This window comes from Elgaria multicarinata, chromosome 11 (assembly GCF_023053635.1).
Source record: "Elgaria multicarinata webbii isolate HBS135686 ecotype San Diego chromosome 11, rElgMul1.1.pri, whole genome shotgun sequence".
Classification (NCBI taxonomy): Eukaryota; Metazoa; Chordata; class Lepidosauria; order Squamata; family Anguidae; genus Elgaria; species Elgaria multicarinata.
This window is the reverse complement of record NC_086181.1, coordinates 28,887,278-28,902,265: the sequence shown is the minus strand read 5'-3', so window position 1 is coordinate 28,902,265 and position 14,988 is coordinate 28,887,278. Positions and strand designations below refer to the sequence as shown.

The 14,988-nt window shown below is 46.3% G+C and overlaps 1 protein-coding gene across 1 annotated transcript; it reads left to right on the top strand.

Annotated features, from left to right (window-relative positions):
* Positions 1-287: 287 nt before the first annotated feature.
* On the top strand, positions 288-6,311 carry LOC134406099 (ferritin heavy chain A-like). Its single transcript, XM_063137358.1, has 4 exons — positions 288-700; positions 3,790-3,936; positions 4,516-4,641; positions 5,999-6,311. The coding sequence occupies exons 1-4, from the start codon at positions 599-601 to the stop codon at positions 6,155-6,157; spliced, it is 534 nt and encodes a 177-aa protein (XP_062993428.1). The 5' UTR covers positions 288-598; the 3' UTR covers positions 6,158-6,311.
* Positions 6,312-14,988: the final 8,677 nt, after the last annotated feature.

The window sequence follows — 14,988 nt, the reverse complement described above, 5'->3', positions numbered from 1 at the left end:
AGGCTAGTCCTTAAGATGCTCCCAAACTCTTGTTTTTCTTTGCCTAGCGCAGCTATCCTGCTGAAGGCACAGGACTGAGCATTGCGCACGAAACAGAAGAACGGACCGACACCGGTTTCTCAATGCCCCCGTGGCCACGTGACGAGGCTAAGCCTGGCTAGCGAGCGCTCGGGGAGGGGAGGACGGGTTGGGGGAACGCTGAGTCCAATCACGTGGGAGCGGCGCAGGGCCGGGCGCTAGGACTCCTGGGTTCCCCTTTGCCCGGACTCCGCCTTTAGCTCATACTCGACCAGAGCGTGTGGAAACGAGCGGTTATTGGCGGCTGCGCACGTCCCTCTCGCTCGCCCGGACGCCTTATAAAAGGGACGCGAGTCCCTTTGTCCTGCAGAGCTCGGTTCTTGCTTCAACAGTGTTTGAACGGAACCGGTTCCGCCGCCTCTTTTGCTTTCCCGCAGAGGTTCATCACTCCTTTCCTTCTGCCTTCTTCCTTTGAGCCGACCCAGAGAACGACGGCCAGCTACTCCTCCAGCCCCCAGTAGAACCAGCCGGCTCCGTTTACACTCGTCCTCCGTTGCCTTCTCCGCACCTCCCGGGAGCCATGGAATCTCAGGTCCGCCAGAACTACCACCGCGACTGCGAAGCCGCGATCAACCGCATGGTCAACATGGAGATGTACGCCAGCTACGTCTACCTGTCCATGGTGAGTGAGTATATACAGGGGTGTTTGTGTGGACAGGCGCCCTGTCCCCAAGCAGGCGCCCTCTGGGTATGATGGATTACAAATCCCATCATCCTCACCCAGCATGCTGGGCGGGGGAGGGGGGTTGGAGTCCCAACACATCTGGAAGGTGCCAGTTTGGAGAAGGCTGGTACAGGCTTATAGCCCCTCCCCAAACCAGTTCCTTGCCTCCCCTAACCCTTGTCGCTCCAACTTTTGCTCTGACACCCTCCTGGTCCTGTTCTCTGGAAAAAAGCAGTGTAGGTCAAGAAGCACCCAGGAGATCTGGAGGAGGATCCCAACTCATCAGTTTCCCTCCCTTTTAGTTAAGGGACCCCCTTGCCTAGGAGTCCCGTTTCCATGACTTGGGTTTCTTTTGAGCTAGAAAAGAGGAAATAAATCTGAACAACCCTGTAAGTTGTCCCTTCTCGGAACTGTTCTGGTTACTTCTTTTTGCTTTCTTTGGCTTTAAATAGCCCTGCTCTCTCTGCTACTTTATGCCAATAGCTTAGCCAAAGAACCGAGAAGCCTTGAGCTGTCAATCTCACCCATCCTCCTCCTATTCTCCAAGTATAATGTCTCGCTTAAGGGGACGAGGACAGTTTGCATCATATCCCCCTCCTCTGCTTGCCTGCCACAGTTGCTAATCTGCCTGCCCATACAATGTTTCTAATGTTTTAGAATGCCCTATTCTGTTCTCATTTCCCTGCTGCCACCCACCTGGCTTCTCCAGTTTGCCCTTGGTGTGTTTGGGCCGTGTCTTGGGTGGATCAACACATGTGGGTAGAAGAGATAAACCCCACTAGGGTGGGGTGCTAAGAACATCCCATGGCGGTTCCTTCCCTCCCCTGTCCTAGACTCCCATGCCCTGCCCCTATAATCTCTACTTGCCCCACTTCAAGTCCAGGAAGAAATGTGCGAGAAAGGCTTTGCTTTTACTTCTGTTATCAAAAGTAATGATGAATTCAACAAAGACTTTTTCCATAAGGGTGCAACCCTATGCGAGTTTAAGCAGGAAAAAAATCCTGCAGGTTGCTTTATGGTCCAAGTCAGTCCAGTCTTAAATCAATACCATTGAGCCAAATGTCAATTATTATTATTATTATTTATTTATATAGCGCCATCAATGTACATGGTGTCCATTCAGTATTTTTCTTCTTCCCTTCTGCCTCAGTAGTGTGTATCCACTGTAAACCTCCAAAACTTGGAAGAAGTACAGAGTCTTCAGTAGAAACTTGTGTGTTCTTGTCCTGTGCCATATTTTTTATTCATTCTCTCTCATGTGCATGCCTGTGAGTGTATACACGCATGTACACGCACAGCCCACTGCAATACTAGATATGTCAAATCGATGGATGCCTGATCCTTTCTGCTCTTTCATATCTTATGTTTTTGTGACTGGAGGTATATATGACACCATAGAATTGGCAAAAGGCTGGAGTGCCTGTTGAAAGGGGTCAAAAGTTTTTCCCTGTTTACCTTCAGTTTATCCCTCTTCCCACAACAAGAGAAAACAAATCTCATAAATTACTGGGCCAGTGCAGGCAAACCAGGGGCACGTTTGCGCTCTCTGTGTGTTTGTTTGTTTTTTAAACTCTGCTTAGACAGTTCCTACTGGTTTGTAATGAGATGTTCCTGCAAAGATGGCATCTCTAGAATGGTGTCGTTATTTTCTTTGGCTTTCTAACAAACTGCAGACAGACGGCTTCTCTGTGTGTTGTCTGGTCTGGAAGGTGGCTTATTGAGAGCTAGCCTGTGTAGGCCCATTATGTACTTGTTTTTACCCAAGGCCAAAGCACTTGGAATTCCCCCAGAATTTGTGGTTGCTTTAAAAAAAAAAAAGAACTTGCAAAGTTTGAACATCCTCTTTTATAATTCCTCACTCAGTAGACCTGTTCTGCTTATCAGCACTACTACACACGCAAACACACACACTTTCAGATCTGGACAGATCTCTTTTGTCCATTTATCCTTTTTGAATCCTGTTCGGCTCTCTAACCCAGGCGCGGACAGTTTTCAGGCTTGAGAGATCTACTTTGCTTTTTTTAAAAAATAAAAAAATTAGAAACTCAACTAATCCACCAACCAGAGCCAGATGCAAAAATAATGATTCAGCCAGTGGGGGGTAGGCTATGAATTGACAAACGGGGACCGCTCAGAGGACAACCTGGGAATTTGTGATCAGTACCAGAACCAACCTCATAAATCCTTTCACACAAAAATCCACACCTGGTTCTCCCCCTTTTCCCCAGGGCCGGCACTACCATTAGGCAAACTAGGGCACAGACCTCAGAGGGGTGCAGTACTGTCCTTTAAGGGTCACAGTTTTATACAAATTAGCTGGCTTTTTTAAAAAAAAAAAACATAATAAAAGGAAAATGTAATAGTTCAGAAACTCTTCTTGAACAGCTGAATCGAAGTTGGCAATTTTGGTGTGTGTGTGCGTGCAAGTAGCTCACCTTGTCTAGGGTAGAAAATAGTCTGGCACCGGTGCTGCCCCCCCCCCCAAGTGTTCATGTGGGGGGAATGCTTTATACTTGTTGATATCATGTGTGTTTTTTAAATGAATTTAAATTTAGTTGCCTTTTGGTCCAAATAGCATCCCTCAAGACACAATAAACATTTAAAACAATCTAAAAGCTCTAACTTTTTTTTACAAAACTTTCAAAAATATCACCAGCAAAATTAAGAGCAGGAGAGAATCTTAAAAACAGAGCTAATACATTTAGTGCTCAATCCTATGCTTGTTTAGACAGAAAAAAGTGCTACAATGTCCAGCGTTGGATTGAGCCTTTGAAATACTAAAAAGCCTTATGGAACAAAGATGTTTTAGCAGCCTGCCTAAAGCTGAACAAAGAAAGGGCCAAGCCAGCTTCCTTCGGGCGACAGTTCCACAGGTGGGGTCCTGTGTCCCCACCAGCCTAGCCTCTCTTGGTGGTGGGGCACGCAGAAGCGCAAGTGGGACATAGGAACACAATGGCCCATTGCATCCTCCTTGATCTTCTGCCTGCCCTGCTCTAAACGACCTTGCCAGTGACGTCCTCCGTGTCTCTCTCTGTTCCCATCTGCAGTCTTCCTACTTCGACCGGGATGATGTTGCACTTCGCCACGTGGCTGGGTTTTTCCGGTCTCAGTCGCACGAGGAACGGGAACATGCCGAGAAACTGCTGAAGTTCCAGAGCCAGCGGGGCGGCCGCCTCCTTCTGCAGGATATCAAGGTACAAAGGCCTGGGAATCAAAGCAGTGGGGCAAGTTCAGAGCCCCAAATGGGCAGGGATAGTCCTTTTCTCGCTCCTCCTCCCAGGGAAGGGACGATGACTCTTGACAGAGGTCTGAACTGATGGCTTGTAGAGGCCTTCTGAAATTGGGTCGAGGGCTGCATGCAGGGTTAAGGCTGCAGGTTGTCCACCTCTGCTCTAAGACTCATACTAAATTCCACCGTGGGATGCCCCTGCTTTCTGGGGTGGTGGGCAAGATCTCATAGGGGACACACACACCCAGCCTGGTGCCCTCCAGATGTGTTGGGAGTGCCATCATCCCCAGATGTCATCCAGCACATCTGGAGGGAACTAGCTGGGGGGATGTTGGCAGCAATGAATTTACAGCAGGCCTTCCTGGCTGGTCGAGGCTCATGTCTCAAGGCCCCTGTGGTACCCCATGTGTGCACAGGGCAACTGTGTGTTGACTTGGGTTCGAATCCTACCTCCAGTCTTGGTGAACTTGCCGCCCCAGAAGTAACAGCTGCTGATCTTTCAAAGGGTTCTTGCAGAACTTAGTCTAGTGCTTTCTCCCTGCAGAAGCCAGAAAGGGATGCTTGGGGCACGACCGTTGATGCCATGGAGGCAGCCCTGCAGCTGGAGAAGAGCGTGAACCAGGCCCTTCTGGACCTGCACCGACTGGCAAGCGACCAGGGAGATCCACATGTGAGTATTATGGGGTTGGGTTGGCGATGATGCTATTGCTTCTCCAACCTGGTGCCTCCCAGATGATATGGACTTCCAACTCCCACAGCCCCAGCTAGCATGGCCAATGATCAGGAATCCTGGGAGTTGTAGTCCAAAACTTCTGGAAAGCACCAGGTTAGAGAAGGTGCTGCAGTATGCTAAGATGGGCAGAGACAATAGTGCTTTTGTTATTGTTGGACTCCAAATCCCATTAGCCCCAGCCTGCGGTTGAGGATAATGACAGTTGTGGTCCAACAACATCCGGGAGGCACAGGTACTCTACCCCTTTTTTCTGCCAAGGACCTGCACTCCCTCAGGAATAATCTGTTGGTGGGGGTTGCATTCCAGCAGTGGGTGAGCTTAGAATAAAAAAATGCTCCTTTTCTCTCTCCCTTTCACCCAGTGGAATGCCAGGGAAGGGATGATGCCTCTTGACAGAGATCTGAACGGATCGCTTGCAGAGGCCTTCTAAAATTGGGCCAAGGGCCGCATGCACAATGAGGGCCGCAGGTTGCCCACCCTCGCTCTAAGACTCTAATAGTCTTGCTATAGCCCCCTGGGCAGAAATAGCTGGGTAGGATGCTTTCTTCAGACAATGGCAGAAGCATCCATGCAAGGAATTATAGGGACGTCAATATTCTCTTCGTGGGGGGTGGGCATAGTGCAAAGGAAAACGTAAAACTTTTCCTGCAGTGTGTTCTCTGAGCTGGTTCGTACGTGATGCAGCAATTCCTAGTTTAACCAAGGGATTGCCATGGAGAAGCGAAGTGACAAGTGCATTGCCTCTCACACGCTTGTTCCTGCTTTCAATTCACAACCCAGGAATGCTCCGTTACAGCATTGTTTTGTGACATGCAAACCATGGGCAATTGTAGGATTAACTCCGGGTTGCTTAACTCACAAACAACCCTGAGTTTCCCCATGTTCACACAACATGAAACAACCCAGAGTTTCCAAGTTCACATGCCACGAAACAACCCAGGAATGGGTTAATTCCTGCATTAATTGAAAGCGCAAAGGACAAGCGTATGGGAGGTAGAACACTTTGTCACTTTGCTCATCCCAAGGAATTGCAGTGTGATGTGTGAACTGGATCTCAGTGAGGTCCTGCAGGGGCTTTTATAGAAGTAATTTAACATGATATTACCACCAGTCATGGAAATTCTTTGTCAGAAGAGTCAGCTTCAGGGGTAACCCCTTGGAAAACATTATTTGCTTCTAATTGGGGTTGTTTGGGTGTTGGGGCAGGGGGTTGTACGTGTTTCAGATTCTTGAATTAGACACGGATCCCTGCTACCAGCACCTCATCCCATTCTCTGTGTCTTTCTTTCCCCAGCTCTGTGACTTCTTGGAAACTCACTACCTCGACGAGCAAGTCAAATCCATCAAAGTCCTGGGTGACTACATTACCAACCTGCGTCGGCTGGCATCAGCCCAGGGCGGGCTTGGAGAGTATCTCTTCGACAAGCACACCCTCGGAGAGAGCAGCAGCTAATTGCGTCCCCCTCTCCAGTTCCTGGGAATGCTCCCTCTGTGAGCCCAGAGAACCCGACCCACTTCCACCACCGTTGCCACGCCCCAGTCAAGGAGGGTTGCACCTGCCAACTCTCTGTTGGCATGTTCCAAATAAACAAGGGTTCACCAGTTTATACTTGGCTTTGTTCTTTCTGTGTGTGCATGTGCATTTTTAAAAAGGTGAAGGGATTTTGTAAGGCCACACGGAAGGAGACATAATTGCTTAAAGGCAAACTCTTTAGGTAGTTCTCTAGCACAGCCTTCCCCAACTTGGTGCCCTCCAGATGTTTTAGACCTTAACTCCCAACAGCCACAGCCAGCATGGCCAATGGTCAAGGATGCTGGGAGTTGTAGTCCAAAACACCTGAAAGGCACCAGGTTGCTCTAGCACAGGGATGGGAAGAAAGAAGATCTCCAGATGTTTTGGACTTCACTCCCAGCATTCCTGATCATTGGTATGCTGGCAGAGGCTTTTGGGAGTTGAAGTCCCAAAATCTTCTTCCCACCCCTGCTCTAGCAGTTATAAAAGCCGCTGAACTCATCATGGGGAAGGAACAGCTGGCTGGGTGTAGATCCGTCTCTCAGATCTGGTCCACACATGCAGCAGAAGGAAAAGGTAGAATCCTGACGTGGAAGAGTGGGCTGTACGTGCTACATTGCTAAATGCTTCCTACATCTAAACAATGACTGCCCACAAACAGAAACTAACAAGAAGCATGTTTGCCTTGTCTTTTTCTCTCTCACCCCTTCTCCCAGAACTTTTTACTTTGCAAGGAATTTATTTACAGGAGAAGTAGTATTAAACAAAGAAACAAAAAGTGAAATACACTCTTGCAGTTTGAAAAGGTATAATCCAATCCCATGGAGGCCGGTGGTTTCGATGTCAGTAGGGCAGTGAATTGGTTCCGGGTTTTAGTCAGCACTATAAAGGAACTACTCTAGCTGCAACCTTGGACAGTTCCTTTAGAGTTCTGACTGAAACCCAGAGTGGATTTACTGCCCCACTGACATCAGAGTCACCAGCCTCCACTGGTACAATCTACTGCTTTGGGTTTCTGGTGAGCAGAGAGCAGGCACTAGCTTTAGAGCCAGTGATGTGGTGGTACATTTTGAAGTGCAGCCACTCATCATGACAGGCCCTAAGGAGAGCCCCCAAATCTGGACAATTGTGTGGATCCATCTTTCATTGCCTCTGTATTGTATAAGTCTTTTTAAAAGTGGCAGGGGGGGAGGTAATGGGAATGATCCATTCAAAGACCAAGCCACTCCAAAATTGCATTACAACAAGGATTGCTCCCAATGATAGAGTTGCTAGAAAAATCCCTCCCCCCTCCTGCGAAGACTGCAGCTAATAACAGGGAGGGGCTGGCAGATGACATCATAGTCCCTGCTAATCAAAAGGTCCCAGCACTTTGGCCTGTGAGCTCTGAGTCCACTACACTACTCCCTGGAGTACAGCAACCTCTGCCTCTTGGCCAGTGGGATGTTGCAAGCACAGTAGCCTACACTGGTGTGGTTGCAGGGGGGCAAATTGCACCTTCTCTACTGTCTTGTTGTTCTCCTAGACTGCAAATTCAGGCAGCTGTTAATACCTCTGAATTGGATCTTGCACCTTGGTGAAAGGAGGCAAATGTACTTCTAAAAGCATGACATAAATCACCCATGGCTGTGCTTGAGAGATAACCGCCCTGCTGTTGCTGACTGCAGGGGCTCTTGGAGTCCTGCTGCACCCAATAACTTGAAAGCCACATTGACTTTCCCTTGGCTACTTTCCGAAAACGGTTGCAAAATCAAGAAAACAACTGTAGTCTGTTGACAGTCAGTTTCACAAGCTGATGCAGAAAGAAAAGCCCAACTAGATAATGAAATGAAATCAGACCTATGAGGATTTAAAGCTGGATCTGGCCTACTCATGCAGAAAATGCAGGTTCCAATTTTCACAGCAAACGAGCGGGATGCTGAGTTCTTCTTGCACTCAGTTGCTCAAACTTCATGCCTACCTTTTAGGGTTGATGGGCACATTTGGATTATTGAGAGAGGGCCTGTTCGTACTGTCATCGAGGAGGAAATAAGCCACCGTGGTTGGCCTCAGTTGCCTTCCGTTCCATGGAACTTCTTTCTAAGAGTGTCATCAATCGGGTGGATTTTCACATTTCCCTACTGTCGCTATGGCCTGCTGCTGCTGTCCCACAATAGTGATGATCTCTTTACACAGGGAGAAAAAGAGGAAGCAGCAACGACCATGTTGCCCATTCAGGGGCTGTTTTTATCGCGCTGCTTTTCCTGCACACAGCAGGAAATGGCAGCACATTCCGGTTTTGTTTTCTTTTTAAAGGCGGATTAAAAGGGATCTGTTTTGCGACGGAAAAGTGAGCGGGAAAAGCGGGAGGCACGTGGGAGGCAGCCAACGTTATCTAAACATCCATAAGTGGGCAGTGCAATAAACACTCATCTGATTATGCTTTTAATAAGCATGCTCAGTATGACAGCTTAAATGGGAATGTTTACATAAAAGGAGACAAAAAATAAAGTAAAATAAATAGCATACCATCAGCATGGTACACATTGATAAGATTTTATTAATGGCAACAACACTCAAAGGCTTGTAGTATGACTAATGTATTTGGAAGGTTGTTGTTTTTAGGGGTGGACAACATGTGGCCCTCCAGGTATTTTGGCTTACAACTCCCATCAGGCCCAGCCAACATTAGGGTGACCATATGAAAAGGAGGACAGGGCTCCTGTATCTTTAACAGTTTTATAGAAGAGGGAATTTCAGCAAGTGTCATTTGTATGCATATAGCAACTGGTGAAATTCCCTCTTCATCACAACAGTTTAAAGCTGCAGGAGCCCTTCCTTTTTGACCAGATACAGAAGAAGGCAGGGCTCCTGCAGCTTTAACTGTTGTGATGAAGAGGGAATTTCACCAGGTGTTGCATGCATACCAATGACACCTGCTGAAATTCCCCTTTCAATACAACTGTTAAAAGATACAGAAGCCCTGTCCTCCTTTTCATATGGTCACCCTAGACATAGGCAAAAAAGTTCTACAGACTCTGGTGCTCCTCCAAGCCTGCTGCTACCTCCCTCTTGTGTGCAGAAGGTGCCATTTTGGTTCTGTTCTGTCTCTGGTCTCTCACAAACAGCCTGACACCATCTTGACTTTGTAGCAACAATAGTTTTATTCAGCCTTCCAGAACTTTCTTTACCACAGTGTGTTGTGCTCTTTATTGCCCCCTCTGGTAGCCTGAGACAATGCATCCTTGACTATTTCCATTACAGGCTCCTTAAGGATCCACACACATCCCTGAACTTTGGAAATAGAGGGACGTGATAGAGAGTTTGGCTTGCTTCTGCAAGGTAGTTCTTATGGTCCATTTCTCACTCACTCCTGCCCCTGAGTTTTTGACGTAGCTGGATTATAGCATGGGCCTTTACATGAATTGAAATAATACCCAATTGTTTCCAGCAGCAGTAGCCTCTGGTACTGACAATTTCTGAATAAAAGCAGTCTCCTCAACTTCCTTAAGCAGTGGAAGTCAAGAAGGAATATGGTGTGTTTAGAGTTGTCAGATCAAGGGGTTTAGAAAGAAAGATATGTGCTTGATTGTGGAGCGGTTTTGAATCCACCTGAGGCATGGAACGGACATTGAGAAACAGTTGTTTACCCACCATTGCTTGATCTCAACAAAGGTTGTTAAAGGTGACCATATGAAAAGGAGGACAGGGCTCCTGTATCTTTAACAGTTGTATTGAAAAGGGAATTTCAGCAGGTGTCCTTTGTATATATGGAGAACCTGGTGAAATTTCCTCTTCATCACAACAGTTAAAGCTGCAGGTGCCCTGCCCTCTTTTAAATCTGGTCACTCTAGTATAGCTCCTGCATCTTTAACTATTGCGATGAAGAGGGAATTTCGCCAGGTTCTCCATATATACAAATGACACCTGCTGAAATTCCCTTTTCGATACAACTGTTAAAGGTACAGGAGCCCTTTCCTCCTTTTCATATGGTCACCCTATGTTAACTTGTCTATTTTGTTTCTGGTTCACTTCTTAAAGTAGTGATAGGAAAAATGTGGTCCTCTGGATGTTGTTGGCCTGCAACTTATCATTGAATCATAGAATAGTCGAGTTGGAAGGGGCCTAGAAGGCCATCCAGTCCAACCCCCTACTCATTGCAGGAATCTACCTTAAGCATACCTGAGAGATGTAATGGTTGAGGATAATGACAGTCATAATCCAACACTGCCAATTCTCCAGTCCTGCTTTGCAACAAATAAGAGTCTGAAGTGAACTGTGAAGGTATTTAAGTTACCTCTCTGGGTACTGGCTGATTACTGGAGGTCAGATGCTACAACTAGATGGATATATCGTTTGTAAAATTGTTATAGTGGTTTTAAATGTATGTGCATTTTGCATATTTTTGTGTTTTTTAATTTTTGTATATTGTTTTTAAGTGTTTTTAACTTTTGTAAACTGCCCAGAGAGCTTCAGCTATGGGGCGGTATATAAATGCAATAAATAAATAAATAAAAATATATGTGCAAAATTGTGTTCCCAACCATAACTTATGGGTGGCTCGACCAGGCCCACTCACAATATAGTTTAGGAAGGACTTGTAGTTGCTAAGCAACTACTCAACACACTCCCAAACATCCTCAACACCTGTGTTATATGCCGGTGTTTCTTCAAAAGTTATTCTGTGTCAGAGAGAGAGAGAGAGAGAAAATGAATGTAGGCCAAAGCAGAACTGTTATTTTCATTGGAAATCTCCATCAGTGGACACAGTCACTGAAATAGGGGGTAGGAGGTGAGAAGTTGACAAAGATATTTGAGAGTGCACCTTCTCCCTTACTAGCCTCCCCAGTCACTGAGGTTATCAGGTGAGACACTCCTAGTGGTACCGCCTGGACCTACGGTCTGTTTGGATTCCATTCGGAGCAGAGCCTTCAGTGCACTGGCTCCCTCTCTGTGGAACTCTCCGCCTCTTGATGTCAGGGAGACACTGATGTTGTTTATGTTTTCAGTGCCTGCTGAAGACATTTTTATTCAAACAAGGCTTCTTTGACTGACCAGTTATGGTTTTATTGGCATAATATGATTTCAAATGCTTTAATTCTTTATTTTAATTCTCCCCCTCCAGTTGTCAGTGCCTACTAAGGGGAGTAGCCACTTAGTAGCCACTGACAACAGCCCCCTGGACTTGCTCTTCCTCGTCACCATGGCCACATGCTTGTTTACTTGCCTCTCGCTCGCTCCCGCTCTTTGCCTGTCAGGCCACCAAGGGGTAGCAATGATGAGAAAGAGAATCCTAGAGCCAGCACCCCATGTATCTGGTGAATGAAGCAGATGAACAAGTAGATTGCAATGATGAATAGAAAAAGGAAGTCCAGGGGGATTTCACTAGTGGGCCCCTGCTGAGGTGAGGGCCCACTGCAGGTGCCCAGCTCTTGACACTGGCCCTGTGACGGCAGATTTGGTCTTCCCCGTAGATTCCGCAAACAAGCAGTGCTTGAGGAGGAACTCTAGCTCAGCATGTGGTTTGCAAGCAGAAGGTCCGGGTTCAATCCCTGGCATCTTCAGTGAAAAGGATCCAGTAGGAGGTGATGTGAAAAACCTTTCTCTGCCTAAGGCCTAGATAGCTCTGGTCAGTCGGAGCGGACAACACTGAAGGATCATCACCTCCCATATGTATCTGGGCAGATCCTAAGGTTGTCCTCAGCAGTCCTTCTCTGGGAGCCCCTGCCAAAGGAAATGAGGCAGGTGTCTACCAGAAAGAGGGTCTTTTCTGCTGTGGCACCCTGATTGTGGAATATGGGTGTATGATATGTAGATGATCCCTAGAATTAGTTCTTGGATAGCTCATGACATTCACGGTCTGTGGACTCCTTCACCTGAGGAACAATACATAGTTTTATTGTCACTTCTTTGGCCAATTAAAATGCCTCCTATCTCATTACCAGTCTCCATGGCCTAGTTGTTATCTTTCCATCGCGGCTTGTAAAAGAGTGTGTGAATTCAAAGTCTGCTTTTATTTGGTTTTCTCAAAGAACTTTGTTCAACTAAAAAAAAAAGAAGAAGAGAGAACTCAGCTAACGTTCCCTGGACTTTCCCCCAAGGTTTAATAGCAATTCATCTCTTCCATGCCAAGCAGGCAGGGCAGCTCCTTCACCAGCCAGCCACACAACAAACAGCCCTGCTTGGCCAATCAATGTGGTGTGAAGGTGGCCCTGGCTCAGCCGTGGGTAGGAGGAAGGGGATGGAGGCAGCCAATCGGGGTGGGCGCTCAATGTGCAAATTTCAGAGGGCGGATCCACTATGCATGAGCCACATTTGCATTATTCATAAGCCCCTCTGGGAGGGATTGATTGGGGGGCAAAAAAGCCAGAAAGGAACTGGACTACTAGCACCCATGGCAACATGGGCTTTATACTAGTTCTGAATATAGCCATTAGAGAAAGACTAGATCTTATGCTTATCCTTATTATTACCTTATGACACTTTTACTAAGTATTGGCAGACTGTTCCCTGCTCTGAGGGGCCTACAACTGAAAATTCAACGGAAGAGGAGATAACCCAGGTAGGAGAGGGAAACAGAGGCAGAGGGAAACAGGGGAAGAATGCTGTCATGCTGTCACAACACTTCCCTTAGTGGCAAGAAGTTCCAGGGGCATCGCGTTTACATAGGTTTGGAAGGAAGTCACTGGAAGCTTAGTTATTCCATTTCAGAAAAGCTCTTGGAGGCCTCCTTCCAGTGGAAAGTGGGGTTGAAGACAAAAGGGGCAGGACTAAAATATAAGGACATTTTAATTTTAAGTTCCTACTTTCAATAACTCTGGGCTTTTCTGCATGAGGCTTTTAAACCACCACTATACCGAGGCTTCTGCTTCTGGATTCTTTGTGGGATTAAGATCGTCTCCTTTCCACATGTTTTTTTGTGGGTTTCTTTGTTTCATTTCTCTGCCTTTCTATATGTTCCATTAAACAACCAAATAGGTGGCATAGTAGTATAGCAGAATTGTGCAAATAAACGAGGGTTTCATGCCGCCTTTCATGGATAGACCAGGCATTCGTCCTTAGGAAACTCCCCCTCTGCTAAAATGCTTACAAAACATGGGAGAAGCCCTGGAGGAGGAAGATGTCATGTAAGGCACCCGCAAACTACTGCACACAATGCTCTAAGCCTTAGGAGAGACATTTCGACCTTTAAGAATGGGGAGAAAACCTCACAAAGCTGGGAAACCACAGAATGGTTTTTGGTTAGAGAAAAGAGGGTGAAGAAAGGGGATGTGGCCACCTGGGGAATCTTGTAGGGCCAGATTTTGACCCCTCCCCTGGCTTAAACACTCCCACTGTACAACTGCTTGCTGTTTACTTGTGCTAAAACACACAGCAATATTAAAAAGGTTCAGACAGAAGAAAGAAATAGGAAGGAAAAAGGGTAGCGAGTGGAAAATATGTATAGTAGAGAGCAAATATACATCATATGTAAAATATCAGTCATTCTTCTCAAATAGTGATGGAAACATACATAAAAGCTTAGAGAACTGAGTACAAAGCCATAAGAGGTGTTCTCTTGAGTCCCTTTTTGTACCGTATTTCTTCGATTGTAAGACGCCATCGATTGTAAGACGCACGCTAATTTCAGTACCACCAACAGAAAAAAAAACCACCTAAGGCACACCCACGATTCTAAGACGCACCCCATTTTAGAGATGTTTATATGGGAAAAAAGTGTGTCTTAGAATCGAAGAAATAGGGTATATCATGGACTCTTGAAATGCCAGATTTGAATGTTCTTCAGCCTGTGTATTGACTGTGCGGGAATAATGAGGTTTCCATCCATGTTGGGATCAGTCTCTTGGCCCCTGAAGTTATTATCCTGTCGATTTTCCACTCTTAAGATAACGTATTCCCCTCAGTCTTATTTCAATAGGTTGAATGCTTAGCCACATCTAGACATAGGCAGTTGCTAATTTAGCCTGTAAGGGAAATGGAAGCCCTATCGCTAGGCAGAGTGAGGCCATTGCCTCAGACGGCAGATGCTGGGTGGTGGTGGTGGTGGGCAGCAGCAGCCACCCCCTGGCTGTTCCCCTCTGCTGTTGGATAGAGCTGTGTGTTCCAGGCAACTTGCCCTATACACCCTAAACTACCAGCTCCCCCCAGGTGAGGTGGAAGATGCTCTCACATCACTAATGTTGAAGTAAGATCAACTGTCCCTTCAGTTGGCTTCTGTAGATGGAATGGACGAGGCACCTCAGAAAACAAAATGTCCCTGGGCTTGCCCTGAAAGAAATCATATTATGTATGTTCAGTTGTGCTGCACCAAAGTGATTTGTGTCTCGTTTTTCTAGCTTATCTTTCTTTAAATTAGGTTATTGTCTTGGGGACAGTGGCACATTGTATAGCAGCCATCTCCAGCAGTTTGTGATGAGGCCGGATCTACATGTAATAACATGACCTATTTCTTTTATTTATTTCCTGTACTTTTAAACTGTTCAATAAACCGTGGTTGTCTGGGCATTGTACAGCACATTAAAAAGAGAAAATACCAGCATTAAAATAAACAAAAATAAAAGCAGCCCAAAATAAAACCAAGATAAACCAGCAGCAAGGAATAAAACCATCTCAATACATAAAACCAAATTAAAGCCAACAGCTCAATAAAATACCAAAAGCACCAAAAACCTAATAGCCATGTATTTGCTATAGATCTTTTGGTGACTTCTACCCCCCCCCCTTTTCTAAGGCACTAGGTCTCTGTGTTCTTTCACCACATCCTGTGGTCACGTGCATCTCACATGATGCTG

Bases quoted from the DNA above. Each gene is read 5' to 3' on its own strand.
- LOC134406099 (XM_063137358.1), top strand. From the start codon at position 599: ATGGAATCTCAGGTCCGCCAGAACTACCACCGCGACTGCGAAGCCGCG. The intron at 701-3,789 runs GTGAGTGAGTAT...TCCCATCTGCAG, and splicing joins GCTACGTCTACCTGTCCATG to TCTTCCTACTTCGACCGGGA. The intron at 4,642-5,998 runs GTGAGTATTATG...TTCTTTCCCCAG, and splicing joins GCGACCAGGGAGATCCACAT to CTCTGTGACTTCTTGGAAAC.